Source organism: Tursiops truncatus, chromosome 4 (assembly GCF_011762595.2).
Source record: "Tursiops truncatus isolate mTurTru1 chromosome 4, mTurTru1.mat.Y, whole genome shotgun sequence".
In the NCBI taxonomy this organism is placed as follows: Eukaryota; Metazoa; Chordata; class Mammalia; order Artiodactyla; family Delphinidae; genus Tursiops; species Tursiops truncatus.
Genome location: NC_047037.1, coordinates 139,044,472 through 139,067,383, shown reverse-complemented (window position 1 = coordinate 139,067,383; position 22,912 = coordinate 139,044,472). Strand labels below are relative to the sequence as shown.

General features: G+C 39.0%; 1 protein-coding gene across 1 annotated transcript in view; it reads left to right on the top strand.

Moving 5' to 3' along the window:
* LOC101316279 (cell adhesion molecule DSCAM) overlaps positions 1-22,912 on the top strand; it is a 527,322-nt gene that overhangs the window by 287,105 nt on the left and 217,305 nt on the right. The window contains exons 3-4 of the mRNA XM_073804653.1: positions 8,327-8,473; positions 21,572-21,850. Of these exons, the coding sequence (XP_073660754.1) occupies positions 8,327-8,473; positions 21,572-21,850 (426 nt within the window). The remainder of the gene's footprint in view (positions 1-8,326; positions 8,474-21,571; positions 21,851-22,912) is intronic.

Sequence of the window (22,912 nt, the reverse complement as noted above, 5' to 3'; positions counted from 1 at the left end):
GTACTAGCTGTTCGTAGCTAGAGATTTAATATTTTTGCTGATCTAGCAAGGTAGATATTTTACCATTATGTTCTATTGAAGATTTACAGCTATTCTAAAGTGCTTTTCTCTAGCGGGAACTTACATAGACATTCTTATTTAATATCACAATATTTCCAAGAGGGTAATATTGCCCCATTGTACAGATAAGGAAACTGAGGCTCTGTTAGGCTACATTTGTATTCTCAGTTATCCTGATAGGAAGACACAGAACTGAGATGTTTGCATTATCCTTTCTGGAAGTGCTCTCCTACCCCTGCCCACTACTCCATGCCCTCCTGGGTCTCCGTCCTCCTCTCTTGCTGTCTTTTGCTGACCTTCTTCCCTTACTTCCCTCCCCGGGGGCTCCTGGGCATCAGTTCCCATAAAGGGCTCCTCGACATGCCTAACTTGGTTCCCAGAGCTCTGTCTCCAACTCCATTGTATCATCCATGCCAAGTCACCCAGCATGTCCAGGACTGAACTCCTGTCTTCCCTGAGAAAGAGACAGCCTCACCCAACTTCTCTACTCCGTCCCTGCTACCGCAGTCCCGTCAGTCCTCAGACTCAGCACTTGCTGTGATCCTCTCCCCAACCAAGTTCTGTTGATCCTTTGTTTAAATACATTTCTGTGCAAGTCACTTCTGTTCCCCTACAGCTGTTCCTGCACTCAGCCCAGGCCTTCCTGCTTATGCTCCGGCTGTGACCAGGTCAGGGAGTGCAGTGGGTGGGGGTGTGACCTCCCAGCCCCATCATCTGGGTGTTGTGCTTGCTGGGATGCTTCTAGTTCTGTGAGCACAGGCAGTCACTTCACCTTGGTCCTCACTTTTCTCATCTGTAAAAATGGGACTAATAACAGTACCTGCCTTCCTGGGTCATTGCAAGAACTAAATGGATCAAAACATATAACATTTAGTGCAATGGTGGCTCACTGAACACAGAAGACCTACTGGCTCTGATTAGGGTTAGGATTCATAGCCAGATGTCTCTGTGTCCACATTTCCCCTTTCTTTAAGGACAACCATTCCACAGGGTTAGGGCCCACCCTACTCCAGGATGACTCCTTCTTAACTAATGACATCTGCAGTGACCCTGTTTCCAAATAAGGTCACATTCTGACGTCCTGAGGGTTAGGACTCAACTGGGGAATTTTGGAGGGAACACAATTCAACCCATAACAACTGGTTAGATGTCTTACCTTAAGGGCCTGCTCCTTTCTCTTTCGTATATGAGGCTTTCAATGTAATTTTGTTAAACCATAATTTTTTGTCAGGCCACTCAATTGCTCGAGAAATATCTGTAGTTCCTTCATGCCTGCATCTAGTTATGGCCTGGCACCCACCCATCACATCACAGAAGAGACGCAACTCAGAACCACTGGAATGAGTTGAATTCCATTCCAATCTACATCTGAATTAAGATGTATAGCTAAATTTAAAGTTATCATAGATTATATATGTACATATATATGTATTATATATTTTTTTTCTTCTATTTCTACTTGTTTTAATGCTAATTTAACTTTCAAAATAAAGAAATATAAGCTATTCATGCAGAGGCTCATCTCATTTCTAGCACCATATACTTAGAACTTGGATTTTATACTTGTGTTTCTCTCAGAAACTGATATGAAGACTGCTCCAGAGAAAGCTCTATTTCGTTACACAGCATAGATGTCAATTGCAGGTGGCAGGCACGGCTGATAGAAGTTTCATTGTGTTGTGCTACCATTCAGCATCTTATTAGAAGAACCATCTGTTCTTTTAATTACTATTAACTCAGTTGGGATTGCAATAGCAAAAAAAACCCTAAGATGTATTTCTGACTAAATGAAAAATCAAACATGCTTTTAAAATCTTCCTGAAAATAATATTGTCTCTATTGAAGATCTAACAGCCTGGCTGTACAGGAAAAAGCCAGAGAGCATTATGAAAGAATAATTAACATCCAAATCTGCAAATATGCTCATTTTCATGTAAGAATACATTACAGTCATTCCTGGGGGGGGGGGAAATTCTCTTTCTATGTATTATACATAAGGAAGTTTCATGTTGAAATCTAAAAAGAGGAATTTTAGCTTTCTTTCTTTTTACCCAGACTTAAGAAGAGACATTTTGTATATAAATAATGATAGATGGGTTTCATCCACCCATCTCTGGAACAAATATTTTCAGGAAGCACAGCCAAGCACTGCTCTGTGTTATGGAGATGACAGAGTGGGTCTGGACAATTCAAGTTTCTGCTGTTCTGGTTGGAGAATAGAAATGTTAAAGCAATCTCCAACACACCTGAGATGACTCCACATAGACGTAATACAGTCAAGTGCTCTGAGCATGACCGTGGATGTGGTTCATGTTGACATTGCTGGAAAGTGGCTTTAGAAACTGAGGCCAGAATGAAGGGAAGGAGCCAGCCAGGTAGAGGTCTGGGCTCAGGGCCCTTCAGGTGGAGCAATTAGGAGAAGAGCAGTGTGGCCGGGGCAGAGGGGAAGAGGGAGAGAGTGCATGAATGATAGGGCCAGACCTAGACCTAAACCGTTGAGCTACCATGAATAGCTGGGTCTAGCGGGACTGCATCAAGACACGGGACGGTCTGCATGGAGGTTGGGTGGCAAATGGGCTGAAGGAGCAGGAGTGGAGACAGTTTGTTGAAAGACTGGGATCCTTAGACCTTGGTGGTGCGCGGAGAGGGAAGTGGATCGTTCAGGATGTATTTTAGAAATAGGAACAGAAGGTCATTCTGGTGGATGATATATGAGGGGTGAAGAATGATTAATTTGGGAAACTTCAGAATATGTATCTTATGTTCAGATACTGGCAAACATGCCAGGGGATGTTATTATTCAAATAATATCATTATGATGATAGAGGAGGTCTCTGAGTTTCCATCTACTCCAGATCTATCTATCTATCTACATACCTATCATCTATCATCTTTCTATCTATCTACTCTTTATCTATCTATCTATCTACCTATCATCTATCTATCTACCTACCTATCATCTTTCTATCTATCTACTCTTTATCTATCTACCTACCTATCATCTTTCTATCTATCTACTCTTTGTCAATCTATCTACCTATCATCTATCTATCTACCTACCTATCATCTATCTATCTATCTACTCTTTATCTATCTATCTATCTACCTATCATCTATCTACCTATCTATCTACCTACCTATCATCTATCATTTTTCTGTCTATCTACTCTTTAACTATCTATCTATCTATCTATCTATCTATCTAGTTTCTATCTAATCCCTTTCTACTGCAGAAAGGATTTCTGAAGACAGTGTCTGCATAGCCTCCTCCCCCAAGAGCCCCACAGAAAGGGCGTGTAAAGGCCCTCTCTGGGCCTAATTTATATCTTTCTACCCCATGTTAGTGCTCTGTTGTGTGACATTGGCCCAGAGAGGGTAGGGAAATATTTTGCCTGCAGTGACACAGCTCCAAGTGGCAGAATTCTAATGTCAAACTCACCATTGTCATTTCCACTTCGGTGCTTTTTCTAACACATGAGGGTTGCTTCACATCAGGAAGCACATCCATGAAGAGTTAGAAGTGAGCCCCACTATGTAAGTGAACATGGGCTCAGGCAGGCCCGATAGCCTTGGGCAGTACTAGGTACACCTGTTGACCGGCTTTTCTTAGCAGGTCAGCTGAGTAACACACATGACATTTACTTCCAAAACTACCATTTTAATGCACGGCTATCTGTTAGAGGGCCTCTATGCATTAACCTCATCTCCAACAGTAGAGCAAAGAGGATGTGACTCATCCTCTCTTTTTCATAGATGAACAATCCAAAGGTTAAAGAGGTTGAATGTCTCATCGGGGGTCACACGTAGTGGCATTGACGGGTTTGGAATTCATACCCATTGGATTCCCAAACTCAGATTTTTTTTTCTTCCACAATGAGGAATCTCTCCAGGTGGGTGAGCTTGTTACACCTGGTACCAGGGAAAGAGCTTTTAACTCGGTACTTTACAAGAACAGGAAAAAAAAATAGCAGAGTAGATTGAGCAAGCAGGTTAATAAAGGGAACATATACAGCTAATTATTTGTATCAGAGTAATACACAAGGATGAGTACAGGTTTGGTGATAAATATCAATTTTTCCTCCCTCAGTAGTGGTGTTTCCCTTCATCCAGATGAAGATAAGCCTCTTCCCAGATTATAATCCAGCCTTTTCCCTCCCATCCTCTTTTCCTACCTGATGCCATGTCTCTAACCCTGAGACTCAAAGCTGTTTAGATTGTAAGCTCCCTGAAGACGGAGGCTGTGTCTCATTCCTTTTCGGGTTCTCGGAGCCCAGGACAGTGAACTGATGCACCTCTCAGCTCTGGTGTCCTGTTCACCCAGAACACATGGCACCTCCTAGAATCAGCTCCCACACGCTCCCTTCAGGAGGACACGCATGCCTGCTGTCTGCAGTTGACTACTCAGAGCTTGGCAAAATGGATTTCTAGAACTGTTGCTATTTCTCTGCCTCTGACGCTGGTCAGAAACCCAAAAGGCATTGTGCCTGAGCCTCAGGACCTGCCATGCTCTGTGTGTTCACTGCTCAGCACCATGACAGGAGGAATGTGGCTGTAGGACTTCTACCCTGAGTGTTCTACAACATTCCGAATCATGCAGATGCCCCATTTTCTTTGGTAGTTTTATGTTTCTAGATAGAAATATCCCACTAGTCCCTGTGTTGAGCTTAGCCAGGCTGGCTGAACTGGTACCAAGCTGTGGGTTTACTTCAGTGGCATTAACATACCAGCTCATGTCGATGAACATTGGAGAACGACGCCAGCAGTCACTTGATACCCATTTACTCTTAGTTTATGCAAACTTCTAACAGCTTTGGTATGTCTAGTTTCTACCTCTCAGCATACCGAAGGCATTACATTGGGTGTGTGTTCACAGGGATACTGACAGCAGAGAGAAGTAACAGCTAATAGCCTGGTAGTAACGGGGGGAACAGATAAACTATTAAAGGCAGAAGCAGGAGCTTGAATTCCTGGACCATTTAGTGCATGTTGAGAAGCCAAGGTAGCTTCCAAGACATCCCTCTAATAACTGAGCAGCATGGCTCAATAATCAACGCCCACAATGATGACCCTGAATCCAGAAATCACTCACTCTTGTTAACTGACTGATTTGCAATGTGTTTAACATGACAAAATGTATCTACTGTATTTTAGTAATGTTTCCACCTAAAGTGCTGATAGTTTTCCAAGGGAAAGAAAGTTACCTATAGAATTTTGACTTTGCACAGTTGTATATTACCAGACACTTCTGAGTAGTAAAGGGTGTATGTGTATATGTCTGTGGGTGTGCGTGTGCATATGTGTGTGTGTGAGAGAGAAAGAGACAGTTTGGGTGTGTGTGCAGTTTATTGCTGTTAATATTTTGTATTTTAATATTTGCCTATTTTAACAGAAGCACATTCTTCAATTTCATTTAAGGCTGTGAACCAATTTATTCCATATGATACAAAACCCTCTGGTGAAGTAAGACAGGAAGCGGGGTGCAGTGGCAAGCAAGGGGGTGGATGAGAAGCTTCCTTGTCCCTGTGAAGCCTGGCATTCTAGCAGCTGTGCTGTCCCTCATTGTCCTGAGGTTTCCACGTGTCTCGGGAGTTCAGATTGAACCTTGGGTCTTCGCAGCCCTGTCCTAATCAAAGGCTTCTATTCTTCATCCTTATTTTAAATTTTAAAATACCGATCAGTTTGGGGATGTGTTTTAACGAGAAATAAAGGGTTAGACAGAGATGGTTCGAATTAGCCCAGGAATTCAGTCACCTCCTTCTCTCTTTCCTGTGAATATTTCAGAAAATGTTTCAGACAGGGTTCCTGTTTTTCTGAAACAACATGTCTTAAGAGAGTTTTATTTAGCATGCTAAGTGGGTAAAAAGAAGTCAGATATTCCAGGAGCAAAGTGAGTGATCAAATTAAATGTGCCTGGAGACCAGAGCCCTCTCAGGAATCAGTGGAGTAATGAGTGCAGGCTGCTGCTGCAACCCTGAGCATCTCTCAGAGCTCTGAGCAGCCGTGCACACGATGCTTTTCCTTACATTGAGCCACTGCCGATGGCCTGTCAATTCCAATGAAAAGACTCTGTGTTAGAGAGGTGACAGGAGTTAATGCAGTATCTTTTCCGTCCCTCTTTTCTGTCTATCACTCTGTACTTTAAAGGAACTGGTTATGAAAGCATTATGTAAGTATGCAAAATATACTGAAAGAAAAAAGTGTTTCAATTATACACATTATATACTGGTAAGAAATGCTTGGCATGTGATGAAATATGACAAGTGGTATTTTTAGTTGCTTTTTTTAGGGGGAAGATAATGCAAAAATATCTAGAATATACACCATTTGCTTTTTCAGCTATTCTAATATTTAGCATATTTATAGCATGTTTTAAAATAAGTAACTAATGCAGTTGTTTAAAAAGTAAATTTATTACTTAAAGATATTTTATCCTCCTTTAGTAGTTAGTTGGTGTTCTTTTGGAAAGCTTATGCTAGATCAGTAGTTGTTTTATGATTTTTTTCTTGTTCATGTCCATGGAATTGCTTTCATATTGCATAAGAAGTAATAAACCATTTTTATGTTTTTTAAGATTTTTTTAAATTATTTTTATTTATTTAAAAATAAAATGTGTTGGGTCTCGTTGCTGTGTGCAGGCTTTCTCTAGTTGTGGCAAGCAGGGGCTACTCTTCCTTGCGATGCACGGGCTTCTCACTGTGGTGGCTTCTCTTGTCGTGGAGCACGGACTCCAGGCGCGTGGGCTTCAGTAGTTGCAGCATGCAGGCTCAGTAGTTGTAGCTCATGGGCTTAGTTGCTCTGCGGCATGTGGGATCTTCCTGGACTAGGGCTCGAACCCCTGTCCCCTGCATTGGCAGGTGGATTCTTAACTACTGTGCCACCAAGGAAGCCCATATTTAAAAAAAAAAATTTAACTTCTTTACTGGAGTATAGTTGCTTTACAATGTTGTGTTAGTTTCTGCTGTATAACAAAGTGAATCAACTGTATGTATACATATATCCCCATGGCCCCTCCCTCTTGCGTCTCCCTCCCACCCTCCATATCCCACCCCTATGAATAAAATATAAGAAATAACCAAGAAATAACCAAGTGTTGGCTCAACTTGAATATTTGAGACCTAAAATTAATGAAGTCAAGACTCCTGGCAAATTCTGATTAAAATAAACCCAAGGCAGTTTCAAATGAACCTAAGGAAAACAGTTTAAAAGAAGGTGAATTTTTGGCATTTTAGTCCTTCCCCAAGGAGACAAAAACACATTATCTTTTAAGTAGAATTGCATCAGACACAGAAATATTCCATAGGAAAGACTCTAACAGTGGTAGAAAGCATCTTGAGTCACTACCATGTAGGTGCAACAACTCACCTTGAGATTTACTCCTTAGCTTTTATTTGGTGTATCATCAAATTATAATTGAACAGTGAAGAATTGTCTTTAGATATTTACATTTTCAAAGGAAAAATCATCTTTATTCTTCTTCAAGCAGCACTGATGCTTGATCTCTTAATGTTAGCCATTTCTGTACAACTAGAGTTGTAGAGGTGAAAATCACAGGTCATGGAGAACACATTTTGTCCTGTGCTGATATGAAGGAGGCACAGCTGGGTATGGCTTTTTTCTCCCTGAGGTGAAGATGTTATTGTCAATAATTTGAGTAGTAATTAGGAAATAGCAGTGTTCTCTGAAACACTGAATATAGGAGGAACTGACCTTTGTCTTAGAATATAGAGGTAAGTGTTGGTTATTATTGAGGAAATAAGACAGTCTTTCCTGGGAAGATTGTGGAATGTATTATTGCTCTGTAGTCTAGCATTTTTGTGTGTTTATTGAAATATTTCAAACTGAGGCAAAAGTTTATATTTACATGAGGTAGAAATTTACAAAAGAAAGTTAATACTCCTTTAATTTGTCACATTCTAGAGAAAAGTGATGATCAAGGAAAATATGCTAAATCAGCTACATACTAGTTATATGCCTACTTTGTTGCTGTTAAATAAATACATGACCTAAAAAATTAATTCATGAGGGTAGGCTTTACAAGTATATATTTATTGGGTAGCATACTTACTAAAACCTCTTAATTTAGGATAGTTGAAGAATTAATATATATCTCAGGCCCTTAAAGTAACACACACATACAAACACACACCTTTTATTTTCCTTCACATGAGTTTCCTTCAAGTGAAGAAAAACTATTCAATGACTTTGTTTATATGACTTCGTTGCTTCTGTTCTGTTTTAATGGGGTAATCGTTTTCTTTGATTTCAGGATCTAGATTTCTCATCACATCCACGGGAGCCTTGTATATTAAAGATGTACAGAATGAAGATGGATTGTATAACTACCGCTGTATCACACGGCACAGATACACCGGGGAGACAAGGCAGAGTAACAGCGCTAGACTTTTTGTATCAGGTAAAAATTCATCAACACTGTATTTTGTATCTGTCTCTGTCTTCCTTTGTTAGTGCTCTGGGATGACTCAACCAAAATTGTGGAATTCATGAACGAAATGAAGCCTTCATTTTTTTTCCCCAAAATAGTTTAGCAATTTAAGGGGTTTTTTTAATATAAATTTGTTTATTTATTTATTAGTTTTGGGTCTGTTGGGTCTTCGTTTCTGTGCAAGGGCTTTCTCTAGTTGAGGCAAGCGGGGGCCACTCTTCATCGCGGTGCGCGGGCCTCTCACTATCACGGCCTCTCTTGTTGCGGAGCACAGGCTCCAGACGCGCAGGCTCAGTAGTGTGGCTCTCGGTCCCAGTTGCTCCACTGCATGTGGGATCCTCCCAGACCAGGGCTCGAACCCGTGTCCCCTGCATTGGCAGGCAGATTCTCAACCACTGCACCACGAGGGAAGCCCAGCAATTTAACGTTTTTTAAACCAATACCAATACAGTACAATGCAAATATGGATATTTCAAGTGAAATAATTTCACCTTTTATAAAGCTCCAAATTCCTTTGACCCAATATGATTTCTGTTTTGCTGACAATGCCTCCTTGCCCTGTTATTTGTATGTTATGTCATTGGCAATACCAACCAGCACCATGATGCCTCCTACCCTGCATAGATCTGGGGGAGCAGGGCGGGGTTCTATAGAACAGGGATCCCCAGCCCCTGTTAGGAACCGGGCCGCACAGCAGGAGGTGAGTGGTGGGCGAACGAGCGAAGCTTCATCTGTATTTACAGCCACTCCCCATTGCTTATGTTATCGCCTGAGCTCCGCCTCCTGTCTGCATTATGGTGAGTTGTATAATTATTTCATTATATATTATAATGGAATAATCATAGAAATAAAGTGCACCATAAATGTAATGCACTTGAATCATCCCTAAACCATTCCCCCCACCCCTGCCGATCCGTGGAGAAATTGTCTTCCATGAAACCGGCCAACTTGTTCCCTGTATCATGTCTAACAATAGTGGGGAAATTATCCACGTCTAAAGTTAAAGAAATAATCACATTCTCTTAACTCCTTCCAGGATTATTCTTGAGTGAAGAAAACTCCAGAGCAAGTTTATTCCACTGTGATAAATATGTCCGTTTTGTGCCTTTTTTAATGGGATTTATGCTTTGAGAAAATATTGACCTTTTGAAGAATCTTTATAGTTGGCTTGCTATTGGCCCGTCTGTAAAACAAATCAGCAATCCATTCACACGGGGACACATTAGCACTTCATGCAGCAGTTTAAAGCGTGAAATGACCATCTTGGTATTAAAAATCAAGTGCAAAATATCTGACCTTCACCCTTATAGCTTTAGAGTGTAAAATCGATCCATGCAGTGAATATCTATTTTATTTGTCATGATGTTTTGTGCGGGAGACATGATGGGAAGTTTTTAAACATTGGGGTAATTAAAACAATGTCACCTGAACACCCACTTACTGCCCTTGATAATGTTCTATCTGGATTCCTCTTCCCCATTCACATCCTTAAAGTAGCCAAAGCCCACCTGTCTTTTCAGGTGTAGAACAAACGTAAGTCATAATTCATTGATTTTTCCTCTGAACTTGAAAATACTTTTTTTTTTACCTCTTCTTTTTCATGTCAATTGATACTTTATCCCTTGTATTATAGTTATGTCTTGTTGCCTCTTTTAAGGGCAAGAATAATCGTTACAGTAAAAATATGCTCACTTTTTTCAAAAATGTAGAGAAAATGAATTAGAAAATGAATGGCATCTGTCATCTATTCCATGGTAGCTTTAATGACAACACAATCATCTACATGTTCAGAATATCTTAGGAAAGGTCTTGTTTGCATTGAAGAGGAACTTCTTTATGACAATATTGAGTTAAGAAAGGAGCAGTCTCTGGGGGTGGCATGGATCTGGGTATGAGATTGAGCTTAGCAAAAGAAGCAAATAAACATTTCTCCATCGAAAGAACGTGAATTAAGTGATGATAATCTGGGAGCCCATTTTTCTCTAAAGAGAAACCTAAAAAGAGAGAAAGCCTGAAAAGGTAACCTTGTTTATCTCTACTCTAAATCAGTAAGTACTGATTTTCAAATTTAACTCTCAGAGTGGGAAAGGCAAATTTGCTTTTCTTAATCCCAAGGTTATTTATTTTTAATTTTTTTTAAGCATGTTTTGCTGATGTTTCAAAAATAGGCAGCAGGACTCATTAGCATTGGGTCACCATGGAAGTGATGAGCGTCCACGAGATCGCCTCATGAGCATTTGTGCAGATAAGTGAGGAACATCAGGGCAGAATCTAGTGAAGGAATACCATACACTCAGATGCCAGCAGAAGAGAGGGAATAAGACCAAACGTTCGGGGTTAAAGGTGGTATTTGCAAGAAGGGAGAAGTCAACAGAGTCACACATAATCAAAAGGCTCATAAGAGAGTCTGCTGCATGTGGTGAATTACGCTTATGACTTTTGGGTCACAGACATTTTAATAAAGTAGTTGAGGGAGGAGATTGTCAGTGCTAGAAGATGAGAACATAGACACTGAGTGCGGATTATTGTTCTAGAGTTCTAAGCTTTGAAGGCAAAGAGAAATTAATTTTATTTTAAATTAGAGTTAAATTCATTTAAAAATATACACATGGGGTTTGGATCATGGCGGGGGCATGTCAGTAACAAGGTTTTTAACGACTCCAAACTTCTCCTGAAGCCGAAACAGATGCAATAGGATGACAAAAGAAAAAGCACGTGGATGACATCAACAAAATTAGGTGATGGGGATTCCCCAGAAACTCTTAATTGTGGGGGGCTATGGACAAACTACTGACAACAATAGGACCAGCGTAAGAAGAGCAGCAGTGTAACAAGAGGTGATGGATAGTGAAAAGGGAAGAGTTACTGGGATTACTATATAGTCACAGAACTGCAAAGTTGCCAGCAAATGCTCATCTCCAAAAAGCAGAGGACGGGAACTTCCCTGGTGGTGCAGTGGTTAAGAATCCGCCTGCCAATGCAGGGGACACAGGTTCGAGCCCTGGTCTAGGATGATCCCACATGCCGCGGAGCAACTAAGTCCATGCGTCACAACTACTGAGCCTGCGCTCTAGAGCCCATGAGCCACAACTACTAAGCCCACGTGCCACAACTACTGAAGCCCACACGCCTAGAGCCCATGCTCCTCAATAAGAGAAGCCACAGCAATGAGAAGCCCATGTACCACAATGAAGAGAAGCCCCCTCTCGCTGCAGCTAGAGAAAGCCTGTGCACAGCAACGAAGACCCAACACAGCCAAAAATAAATTTAAAAAAAATAAAAAATAGAAGAGGACCATCTCTTGAATGGAAACCTAAAATGTGTCCAAGAATATTCACAACAATTTGATAGACCTACACAACCTCTGAGTTGAAGCTGAATGCAAAAGGGCCATGATATCACATAGCTTGGTAGTAGCCTAACTCCTTGCAGATCTCAGAAATATTTAGCAAATACTACTTTCAGAAGAACAGAATCTCACCCTGAGGGAAACTGCTGGATTTAGGAATCAAACTGAGCCAGAGTGGAACACTAAACAGAGAGAGAAGGCTCAGTAGTATGGGAGGCCCTAGAAGAATTTCATCCTATAAGATACTATAACAGAGGGAAAATTAACCATGTTTATATTATTTTTATTTGGAACCAAGATTTTCAGTGTAACAGAAAAGATAAAAATAGAAAACCAAAGAATTAATAAAATTCATGAAATATCCAATAGAAAGTATCAGTACACACTTGATGTTTTTTTTAATATGTGATTCCAAGTTCTTTCCCTTTTCAGTGGGCAGTGGGCAACGAAGAGCAACAAGCACCTCTACCACCTAGATCATAGTCTTCTTTAAATATTATTCCCTAATAACAGGGACGATGTTTCCTTGAAAGAACAATGGATTCTTGGTCTGGGACAGGAAACATATAAGATGAGCCTGGAACATAAAAGGGGTCTTGTCACAATTGTATGTATGCATATATATATGTATGTGTATATATATATATATATATATATATATATATATATATATATATATATATATACATACACACACACACACATACACACATGTGTGTATATATAACACACATATGTACATATATATGCTTGCATAATCATTTACATATATACTTACATGTGCACACATACATAGACATTTAATAATAACAAAAGCAATAATAAGAAACTTATTAATCTACTTAGAGGTAACTAAGGCAGACACCAACTCTTGATTTTGATAATTAGTCATTAAAGATAACAACAAAATTTCTTCCTGTTTTTCTTGTAACTACTGTATTTCAAGATAACCAAATAACCCTAGTTCAGGGAGAAAAGTTCTTATTTACAGAATAATTACATCTATTGAATGTGAAAGAAAACAGAAATTTTAAAATTGCCATTTTCAACCCTTAATAAAATAACTTAATTCAGACAAACATTATCATCTGAATTTTCTGATCAATTTAGTCTCACTGAGTGTGGGAAAGCAACATGTTATATAGATGCAAAGGGAAAGAAAAACGGTTGAACTTGATCTAGACTATCCATTACAACTAAATTCCAGTTATAAGGAAAACGGCAATAGAGGAACAGGTTAAATGACACCATGAAGAAAGAAATTCAAAATGTGAGATTTCTTGTAAGATAACTCACCTGGTTTCTTCAATGAGTCAAAGACATGAAAGGAAATAGAAGGAGAGTCTTATCTGAATTAAAAGAGAATCAAGAGCCATAACAACTAAGATCACTGGTAAGGGGGTGTGGCCAAAATGGCAGAGTAGGAAGACCCTGAGCTACCTCTTGCTATGGGCACACCAAAATTAGAACTATTTGCAGAGAAACTGTTGATGAGAATGACCTGAAGACTAGTTTTCCACAATTAAAGAGATAAAGAAGGAACCACAGTGAGCAGGTAAGAAGGGCAGAGACGTGATATAGTCAAGATCACACCTCTGGATAGGCAACCCACAAGGAAGGAGAATCACAATTGCAGAGGTTCTCCCCAAGGAGTGAAGAGTCTGAGCCCCACATCAGGCTTCCTAGCCTGGAGGTCCTGCATCAGGAAGATGAATCCCCAGACTGTCTGTCTTTGAAAGCCAGTGGGGCTTGTATACAGCAGAACAAGAGGGCTGAGGGAAATAGAACTCTCAAAGGGCTCATACAAAATCTCACACACTCTGATACCCAGTGCAGAGGCAGTAATTTGAAAAGAGCCTGGGTCAGACTCACTTGCTGATCTTGGAGAGCCTCCTGCATAGGTACTAAGCAACTGGGACTCCCCCTGGGGAGATGCTGGTGGCAGCAATTTTGGAGAGCTCATTGTACCATGAGGACACTAGTTCTGGCAAGTGCCTGTTTAGAGTCCTCTCTCTCACCTAGTAGCATTGGAGGCTTACCCACCCATGGACCAGTTGGCAGCACACCTTGCACTCCCCGACCCAGGCTAGCAGCCTGCTGCATGGAGACCCAGCCCCACCCATTAGTGGGGCAGCAACCTCTGCATGAGGCAGGGCCTGCCAGCCAACCAGGCTGGGGTCCAGCCCTGCCTACCAGCACTCCCACAGTAGTGGGCTCAACTACAACAGAAGGGTGCATGCAGCCCACATAAGGGCACCCTTAGAGCATATACCTCTGGTGACCAGAGAAGAGTGAGCTGCTGGGACCCATAGGATGTTTCCTGTATAAGGCCACTTCTCCAAGATCAGGAAATGTAACTGACCTACCTAATACATAGAAATAAAAACAGAGAATTAGACAACATGAGGCAACTGAGGAATATATTGCACACAAAAGAACAAGATAAAATGCCAGAAGAAGAACTAAGTGCAGTGGAGATAACAATCTACCCAATAAAGAGTTCAAGGTAATGATCATAAAAATGCTCAATAAACTCAAGAAAAGAATGGATGAACACAGTGAGAAGTCTAACAAAGAGTTAGAACCAAGCAGAGCTGAAGAATACAATAACTGAAATAACAATACACTAGAAGGAATCAGTAGTAGATTAGATGATCAGCAAACTGGAAGACAGTAATGGAAATCGCTCAAGCTGAACTGAAAAAAGAAAAAAGAATTTAAAAAATGAGGACAGTCTGAGGCCTCCAAGACAACATCAAGCATACTAACATTCACATTACATGGGCTTCATAAAGAGGAGAGAGAGAGAATGGGGAAGGCAACTTCTTTGAAGAAATAATAGCTGACAACTTTCCTATCCAGGGAAAGTAAACAAATATCTAGGTCCAGGAAGCACAGAGAATCTCAAACAAGGTGAACCAAAGAGATCCATACCAAGACACATTGCAGTTAAAATGGCAAAAATTAAAGATAAAGAGAGAAACTTAAACATAGCAACAGAAAAGAAATTAATTAAGTACAAAGGAACTCCCAGATGACTGTCAGCTCACTTTTCAGAAGAAACTTTGCAGGCCAGAGAGGAGTGACATTATATATTTAAAGTGATGAAAGGAAAAAAATCAAGAACACTCCACAAAAGGAGAGGTAGAGAGTTTTAGACAAGCAAAAGGTGAAAGATTTCAGCACCCACCAGTAAACCCATTTTACAAGGAATGATAAGGGGACTTCTCTAAGCAAGAAAGAATGTACTGCACCTAGAAACATGAAAATTATGAAAGAAAAATCTCATTGGTAAAGGCAAACATACAGTAAAGATAGTAGATCAGCTACTTATAAAGCAAGTAAAAAGGTTAAAAGATAGAAGCAATAAAATGATTTATATCTACAATAAGTAGTTAAGGGATACACAAAACAAAAAGACATAAAATACAAAGTCAAATATGTTAAGCATTGCTAAAAATGCAGGGTTGTTAGAATATGTTCAAACTTAAGAGATCATCAACTTAAAATAATCACATATATATGTAGATAGATAGATAGATAGATATCTATTTGGTGACCACAAACCAAAAATCTATAATAGATACACAAAAAAGAGAAAGGAATCCAAACATAACACTAAAGATAGTTACCAAGTCACAAGGGAAGAGAGCATAAAAAGAAGAAAGGAACAAAAAAGAACTACAAAACAACCAGAAAACAATTAACAAATGGGAATAAGTACATAACTAATCAAAAGACATAGAGTAGCTGAATGAAAAAAAAACAAAAACCAAAAAAAACAAGACCCATATATATGCTGCCAGCAAGAGACGCACTTCAGATCTAAAGACACACACAGACTGAAAGGGACAAAGAAGGACATTACAAAATGATAAAGAGATCAATCCAAAAAGAAGATATAACAATTGAATCTATGCATCCAGTATAAAATCCCCTAAATATATAAAGCAAATATTAACAAATTTAAAGGGAGAAATTGAGAGCAACACAATAATAGTAGGGGACTTAAATACCCCTCTTACATCAATGGACAGATCATCCAAACAGAAAATCCATAAGGAAAGATTCACCTTAAATGAAACATTAGATCAGATGGGCTTCAGGAAAGATCACACGCTAGGCCACAAAAACAAGTCTCAGTAAATTTAAGATTGAAATCATATCAAGCATCATTTCCAACCACAAGGATATGAGACTACAAATCAACTACAAGAGAAAAAAACTGCAAAAATCACAAACATGTGGCAGCTAAACAGTATGCTACTAAACAACCAATGGGTCACTAAAGAAACCAAAGAGGAAATTTTAAAATATCTGAATACACACAAAAACAAAAACACAACAATCCAAAATCTATGAGATACAGCAAAAGCAGTTCTAAGAGGGAAGTTTATAGTGATGCAAGCCTACCTCAAGAAATAAGCAAAATCTCAAATAAACAACCTAACTTTATACTAGAGGAACTAGAAAAAGAAAAACAAAAACAAAACCAAAGTTAGTAGAAGGAAAGAGATTATAAAGATCAGAGCAGAAACAAATGCAATAGAAACTAAAAAAATAGAAAAAATCAATAAAATTAAGGGCTAGTTCTTTGAAAAGATTAAAAAATATATATAAAATTTTAGCCAGACTCATCAAGAACAAAAGAGAGAGGTTCCAAATAAATAAAGTCATAAATAAGTGGGGAAAAGTTACAACCAACACTACAGAAATACAAAGGATCATAAGAGATTACCACAATTATACACCAATAAAATGGACAATCTAGAAGAAATGGATAAATTCCTAGAAATGTACAATCTCCCAAGACTGAATCAGGAAGAAATAGGAAATCTAAACAGACTGATTACCATTAATGAAATCAATCAGTAAAAAAACAAAAAAAAACAACAAAAAATACCTTTCAACAAACAAAGTTCCAGGACCAGACAACTTCCCAGGTGAATTCTACCAAACATTTAAAGAAGAGCCAATCCTTCTCAAACTATTCCAAATTTGAATAGGAAGAAATGCCTCTGAACTCATTCTGTGATGCCAGAATCACCCAGTCACTCAGATACCAAAACCAGACAAAGACACCACGCACACCACACAATTATAGGCCAACATCAAGAATGAATATTGCAAAAATCCTCAATAAAATATTAGCACAAACTGAATTCAACAATACATTAAGAGACATACACCATGATCCATGGGATTTATCCCTGGGATACAAGAATAGTTCAGTATACACAAATCAATCAATGTGACACACTATGTTAACAAATTAAAGAATCAAAATCATATGATTATATCAGTAGAGGCAGAAAAAGCTTTTGAAAAAATTTAATATTCATTTATGATAAAAAAAAAACAAAACTCTTGGGTCTTTCCTGGTGGTGCAGTGGTTAAGAATCCGCCTGCCAACGCAGGGATCATGGGTTTGAGCCCTGGTCCAGGAAGATCCCATGTGCCGTGGAGCAACTAAACCCATGTGCCACAACTACTGAGCCTGTGCTCTAGAGCCCATGAGCCACAACTACTTCGTCCTCGTGCCATAACTACTGAAGCCTGAGCACCTAGAGCCTGTGCTCCACAACAAGAGAAGCCACCACAATAAGAAGCCAATGCACCACAATGAAGAGTAGCCCCCACTCACTGCAACTAGAGAAAGCCCGCAAGTAGCAATGAAGACCCAATGCAGCCAAAAATAAATTAAAAAAAAAAAAAACTCTCAACAAAGTGAGTATAGAGAGAACATACCTCAAAATATATATGGCAAGCCCACAGCTAACACCATACTCAACACTGAAAAGCTGAAAGCATTTCCTCTAAGATTAGAAACAATACAAAAATATTCACTCTCACTCTTTCATTCAACATAGAACTGGAAGTCCAAGCCACAGAAATCAGACAAGAAAAGAAATAAAAGTAATGCAAATTGGAAAGGAAAAAGTAAAACTATCACTGTTTGCAGATGACATGATACTATATACAGAAAAATCCTAAAGATGCCACCAAAAAACTACTAGAACTCATACAATAAATTTGGTAAAGTTACAGGATATAGAATTAAAATACAGAAATTTCTTGCATTTCTATACATGTAATAACAAACTATGAGAAAGAGAAATTAAGAAAACAATCCCATTTACAAGTGCATCGAGAAAAAAAGTACCTAGGAATAAATCTAACCAAGGAGGTAAAAGACTTGTATTCCAAAACCCAGAAGACGTTGATGAAAGAAATTGAAGATGACACAAACAAATGGAAAGACACAACATGCTTATGTCTCAGAAGAATAAATATGATTAAAATGGCCATGTTCCCCATGGCAATCTACAGAATCGTTGCAATTCATATCAAAATACCAATGGCATTTCACATATCTAGAACAAATAATTCTAAAATTTGTATGGAAGCCAAAGAAACTCTGAATAGTCTAGACAATCCTGAGGAAGAAGAACAAAGCTGGAGGCATATCATGCTCCCTGATTTCAAACTATATTACAGAACTACAGTCATCAAAACAGTATGGTACTGATGCAAAAACAGACACATAGATCAATGGAACAGAATAGGGAGACCAGAAATGAACCCACACTTCTATGATCAATTAATCTATGACAGAGGTGGCAAGAATATAAAACGGGTAAAAGATAGCCTCTTTGATAAATGATGTTGGGAAAACTGGATACCTAAAGGCAAAAGAATCAAACTGGACTACTCTTTCACACCATATACAAAAATAAATTCAAAATGGATTAAAGACCTAAACTTAAGTCCTGAAACTGTAAAACTCCTAGAAGAAAACATAGGCAGTACATTCTTTGACATTGGTCTTAGCAATATTTTTTTAGATCTATCTCCTCAGGCAAGGGGAAAAAAAGCAAAAAAATAAATATATGGGAATACATGAAACTAAAAAGCTTTTGTGCAGTGAAGAAAACTATCAACAAAATGAGAAGGTTGCTGAATGGAAGAATATATTTGCAAATGGTATATCTGATAAGGGGTTAATATCCAAAATATACAAAGAACTCATACAACTCAACATCAAAAAAAAACCTAATTAAAAAATGGGTAGGGCTTCCCTGGTGGCGCAGTGGTTGACAGTCCACCTGCCGATGCAGGGGACACGGGTTCATGCCCCAGTCTGGGAAGATCCCACATGCCGTGGAGCGGCTGGGCCCATGAGCCATGGCTGTGGAGCCTGTGCATCCGGAGCCTGTGCTCCACAGCGGGAGAGGCCACAACAGTGAGAGGCCCACATAACGCAAAAAAAAAACCAAAAAACAAAACAAAATAAAAAATGGGTAGAAGACCTGAATAGATTTTTTTTTTCCCAAGGAAGACATACAGATGGCCAACAGACATATGAAAAGATGCTGAACATCACTCATTCTCAGGGAAGTGCAAATCAAAACTATGGTGAGATATCAGTACCCATCTCTCAGAATCGCTATTATCAAAAAGTCCACAAATAAAAAGTGTTGGCAAGGATTTGCAAAAAAATGAACCCTCATGCACTGAACAGCCACTATGGAAAACAGTATGGAACTTTTCAAATAATTAAAAATAGAACTACCATATGATCCAGCAGTTCCACTTCTGGGTATTTATCTGAAGAAAACAAAAACACTAATTTGAAAAGGTATATGCACCCCTATATTCATTGCAACATTATTTACAATAACTAAGATATGGAAGCAACCTAAGTGTACATCAGTAGATGAATGGATAAAGAAGATGTGCTATAAATATACAATGAAATATTATTTAGTCCTAAAAAATGAAATCTTGCCATCTGTGAAAACATCAGTGGACATAGAGGGTATTATGCTGAGTGAAATAAGTCAGAGAGAGAAAGACAAATATTGTACTATATGATTTCACTTATGTGTGGAATCTAAAACAACAAATGAATAAACATAACAAAACAGACTCATCAGCACAGAGAACAAATGGGTAGTTGGTGGAGGGGAGGAAGGAAGGGGAATGAAAAGGAAAAAAGGGTAACCATGTGAGGCAATGAATGCTAATTAGCTTGATTTTGGTGATCATTTCACAAAATATATTTATCTGAAAGCATCACATTTGACACCTTAAGTATATACAATTTTTGCCAGTTATACCTCAATAAAGCTGGAAAAACATTTGAAAAGGAGACATAACAACAAAATGTTAACTGTAAAACAATCCTGATTTGATTAGCTCAATTATAAAAACAGTAATAATAATATGACTTTTTATCTCATTATGAAACAATGAATGTGGAGTAGATGATAGGTGATACCAAGAGGCTGTTATTACTCTTGTGTGATACTGACATTGTGGTTATACATGAAAACTCTTATTTTCATCAGAGAAGCATTCTAGATAACATAGGTTTTATGACTTGACTCAAGCACGTTGGCACCAAAAGCAGAGGCTATAGAGAAATAAACAGAAGGAGGATAGAAATATCGTGATGCCTGTTGTATCTGGGTGATGACTATATAGGACACATTATATCATTTTCTCTTGTTTTGTGTGAGTTTGCAAATTTTTGTGATAAAAACTGGTTTTTAAAGATGTATATAAAAAGTTTGAAGACACGGAGATGGAAATTAAATCCAATGTTGTGTGGTTGTACTAAGTCTATGTCTGACCAAATGTCTCCATGAGAGCACGTATCAAGCATCACTTAAATGTAAAAGAAATGCCCCATTCCTTTTTTTGTAAAATAGTTTTATCGAGATTTAATTTACCAACCATAAGCTTCACTCATTTTAAGTATACAATTCAATGATTTTAGTAAATACATAGAGATATAATCTAATATTAGAACATTATTTTCTACCCAAAAAGATCCCTGCTGCCCATTTGCAGTAAATTCCAATTCCAGCTCTGGGAAACTACTAATCTACTATCTGTCTCTACTGATTTTCATTTTCTGCATATTTCATTTAAGTCAAATCCTGCAGTATATGGCTTTGTATCTGCCTTCTTTCATTTAGCATAATCTTTCGAGGCTTTTTCATGTTGTAACATGTGTCAGTGTTTCACTCTTTTGTATTGCCGAATAGTACGTATGTATATTCACATTTTGTTTATCCATCCACTAAACAATGGTCCTTTGGATTACTTCAGCTTTTTGGCTGTTATGAGTAATCCTGCTATGAACGTTTGTGAACAAGTCTTTGAGTGGACATAGGTTTTCCTTTGTCTAGGGTAGATACCTGGGAGTGGAGCTTTTGGGACCTTACAGTAAACTGAAGTTTGAACATTTTAAGTAGCTACCAAACTGTTTTCCAAAGTGGCTGCACCATTTTACATTCCCATCAACAATGTATGAAGGTTCCAGTTTCTTCTCCACGTCCTCACAAGCCCTTGCTATTGCTTGTGTTTTTTATTATAGCCATCCTAGTGGCTATGAAGTAGTATCTCACTGTGGTTTTAATTTGTATTACCCTAGTGGCTAATGATACTGAGCATCTTTCCATGTGCTTATCAGTCATTTGTATATCTTCTTTAGGGATATAACTGCTTCAACCTTTTGTAAATTCTGAGAAAAAGAAATTTATATGAATAGTGCTTTTTTCTGTTCATATATATATATATATATATATAAAATCTTAAAGATCTGTATCAATAGTTGGAATGATACATAGAATATGAATTATACACGAGGCCCTATGATTCTGAATGACCACTTTAACTCATATCTAATAGGCTTTTCTTTTCTTCTGCAGACCCAGCGAACTCAGCCCCGTCCATACTGGATGGGTTTGATCATCGCAAAGCCATGGCGGGGCAGCGTGTGGAGTTGCCTTGCAAAGCGCTCGGCCACCCCGAGCCAGATTACCGCTGGCTGAAGGACAACATGCCCCTGGAACTTTCTGGAAGGTTCCAGAAGACCGTGACTGGGCTGCTCATTGAGAATGCACGCCCCTCAGACTCAGGCAGCTATGTGTGTGAAGTGTCCAACAGATATGGAACGGCTAAGGTGATAGGCCGCCTGTACGTGAAACGTAAGTTGGATGGTAACTTGCAGCGGTGATGGTGGAGCTCTTGTTACAAGCCGACCTCCGGGCTTTCTCTGCAGCCCCCACAAGTCCTCACAGCAACCCTGCTGAGACCCACAGTAGCCCCATTTTACAGACGAGGAAATTGAGGCTCCAAATTCTCAAGGTTACACAGCTGGAGAGTTGGGAGCCACAGGATATATTTCCAAGATAACGTTACCTAGCTGTTGAATTCAGAATGGTCAACCTGTCTGCAAGTCAGTGGAGGGAGAGGGGCAGGGTGGTGCTGTCAGCAAAAGCAGTGGTGATCAGATCAAAGCAGTTGTCCTTGGCCTGTTTCCAGATGCTGCTTTAAATTTCTAAATGAGGCTATTATCAGCTCTATAGAGGGCTGTATATAAGGTTGTTACTATCCAAATATTGGACTTGGACTCAATATTATAGATAATTTAGGCCAAGTATGGTAGATATATCTCATCTCTAATTGACTTGTAGTGACTGATGTGAGGAAGATGTTGAGAAGGACGCCAAAGGTAGACTCGGAAGAAGGAGGGGTGTGATTGCAGGGGGAAGCGCTCTAACCTAGTTGAAAAGCCTTAATTTTGCTCATGCAGAAACCAAATCAAAGTGAGTTACTCACGATCACATGGCCAGAAATGAGTGTCAGAACTCTGGTCAAAATATGTGGCTCTCAGTTGCCCGTGTGCTATCATACATATCTGTATACATAAAAATTTGATGAACTGAGCTGAGCACACTGAATACGAGTCTGACATTGAAAAGGGAGGCATTTTCTTACCCTGGCTTTTTTCCAGCCTTATGCCTGTTTATGGAACTGCCTCTTCAGTGTCACCCTGGGTGTAGACAGCTTTAGCACAATACCAGCCCAAGTGAGTACATTTGAAATAAATATCCCAATGACTGCCTGGAATCGGCTGTCCAGACTGAGTCCTGCAAATGTCATTCGAACATGCTTAGGCTGAGATTAGAAAGAAAAGGAGGATAATGTCTGCACAGTTATATTTCGATGGCTGAAGACCCTTGTAGATGAAACAATGCAGCATTGGA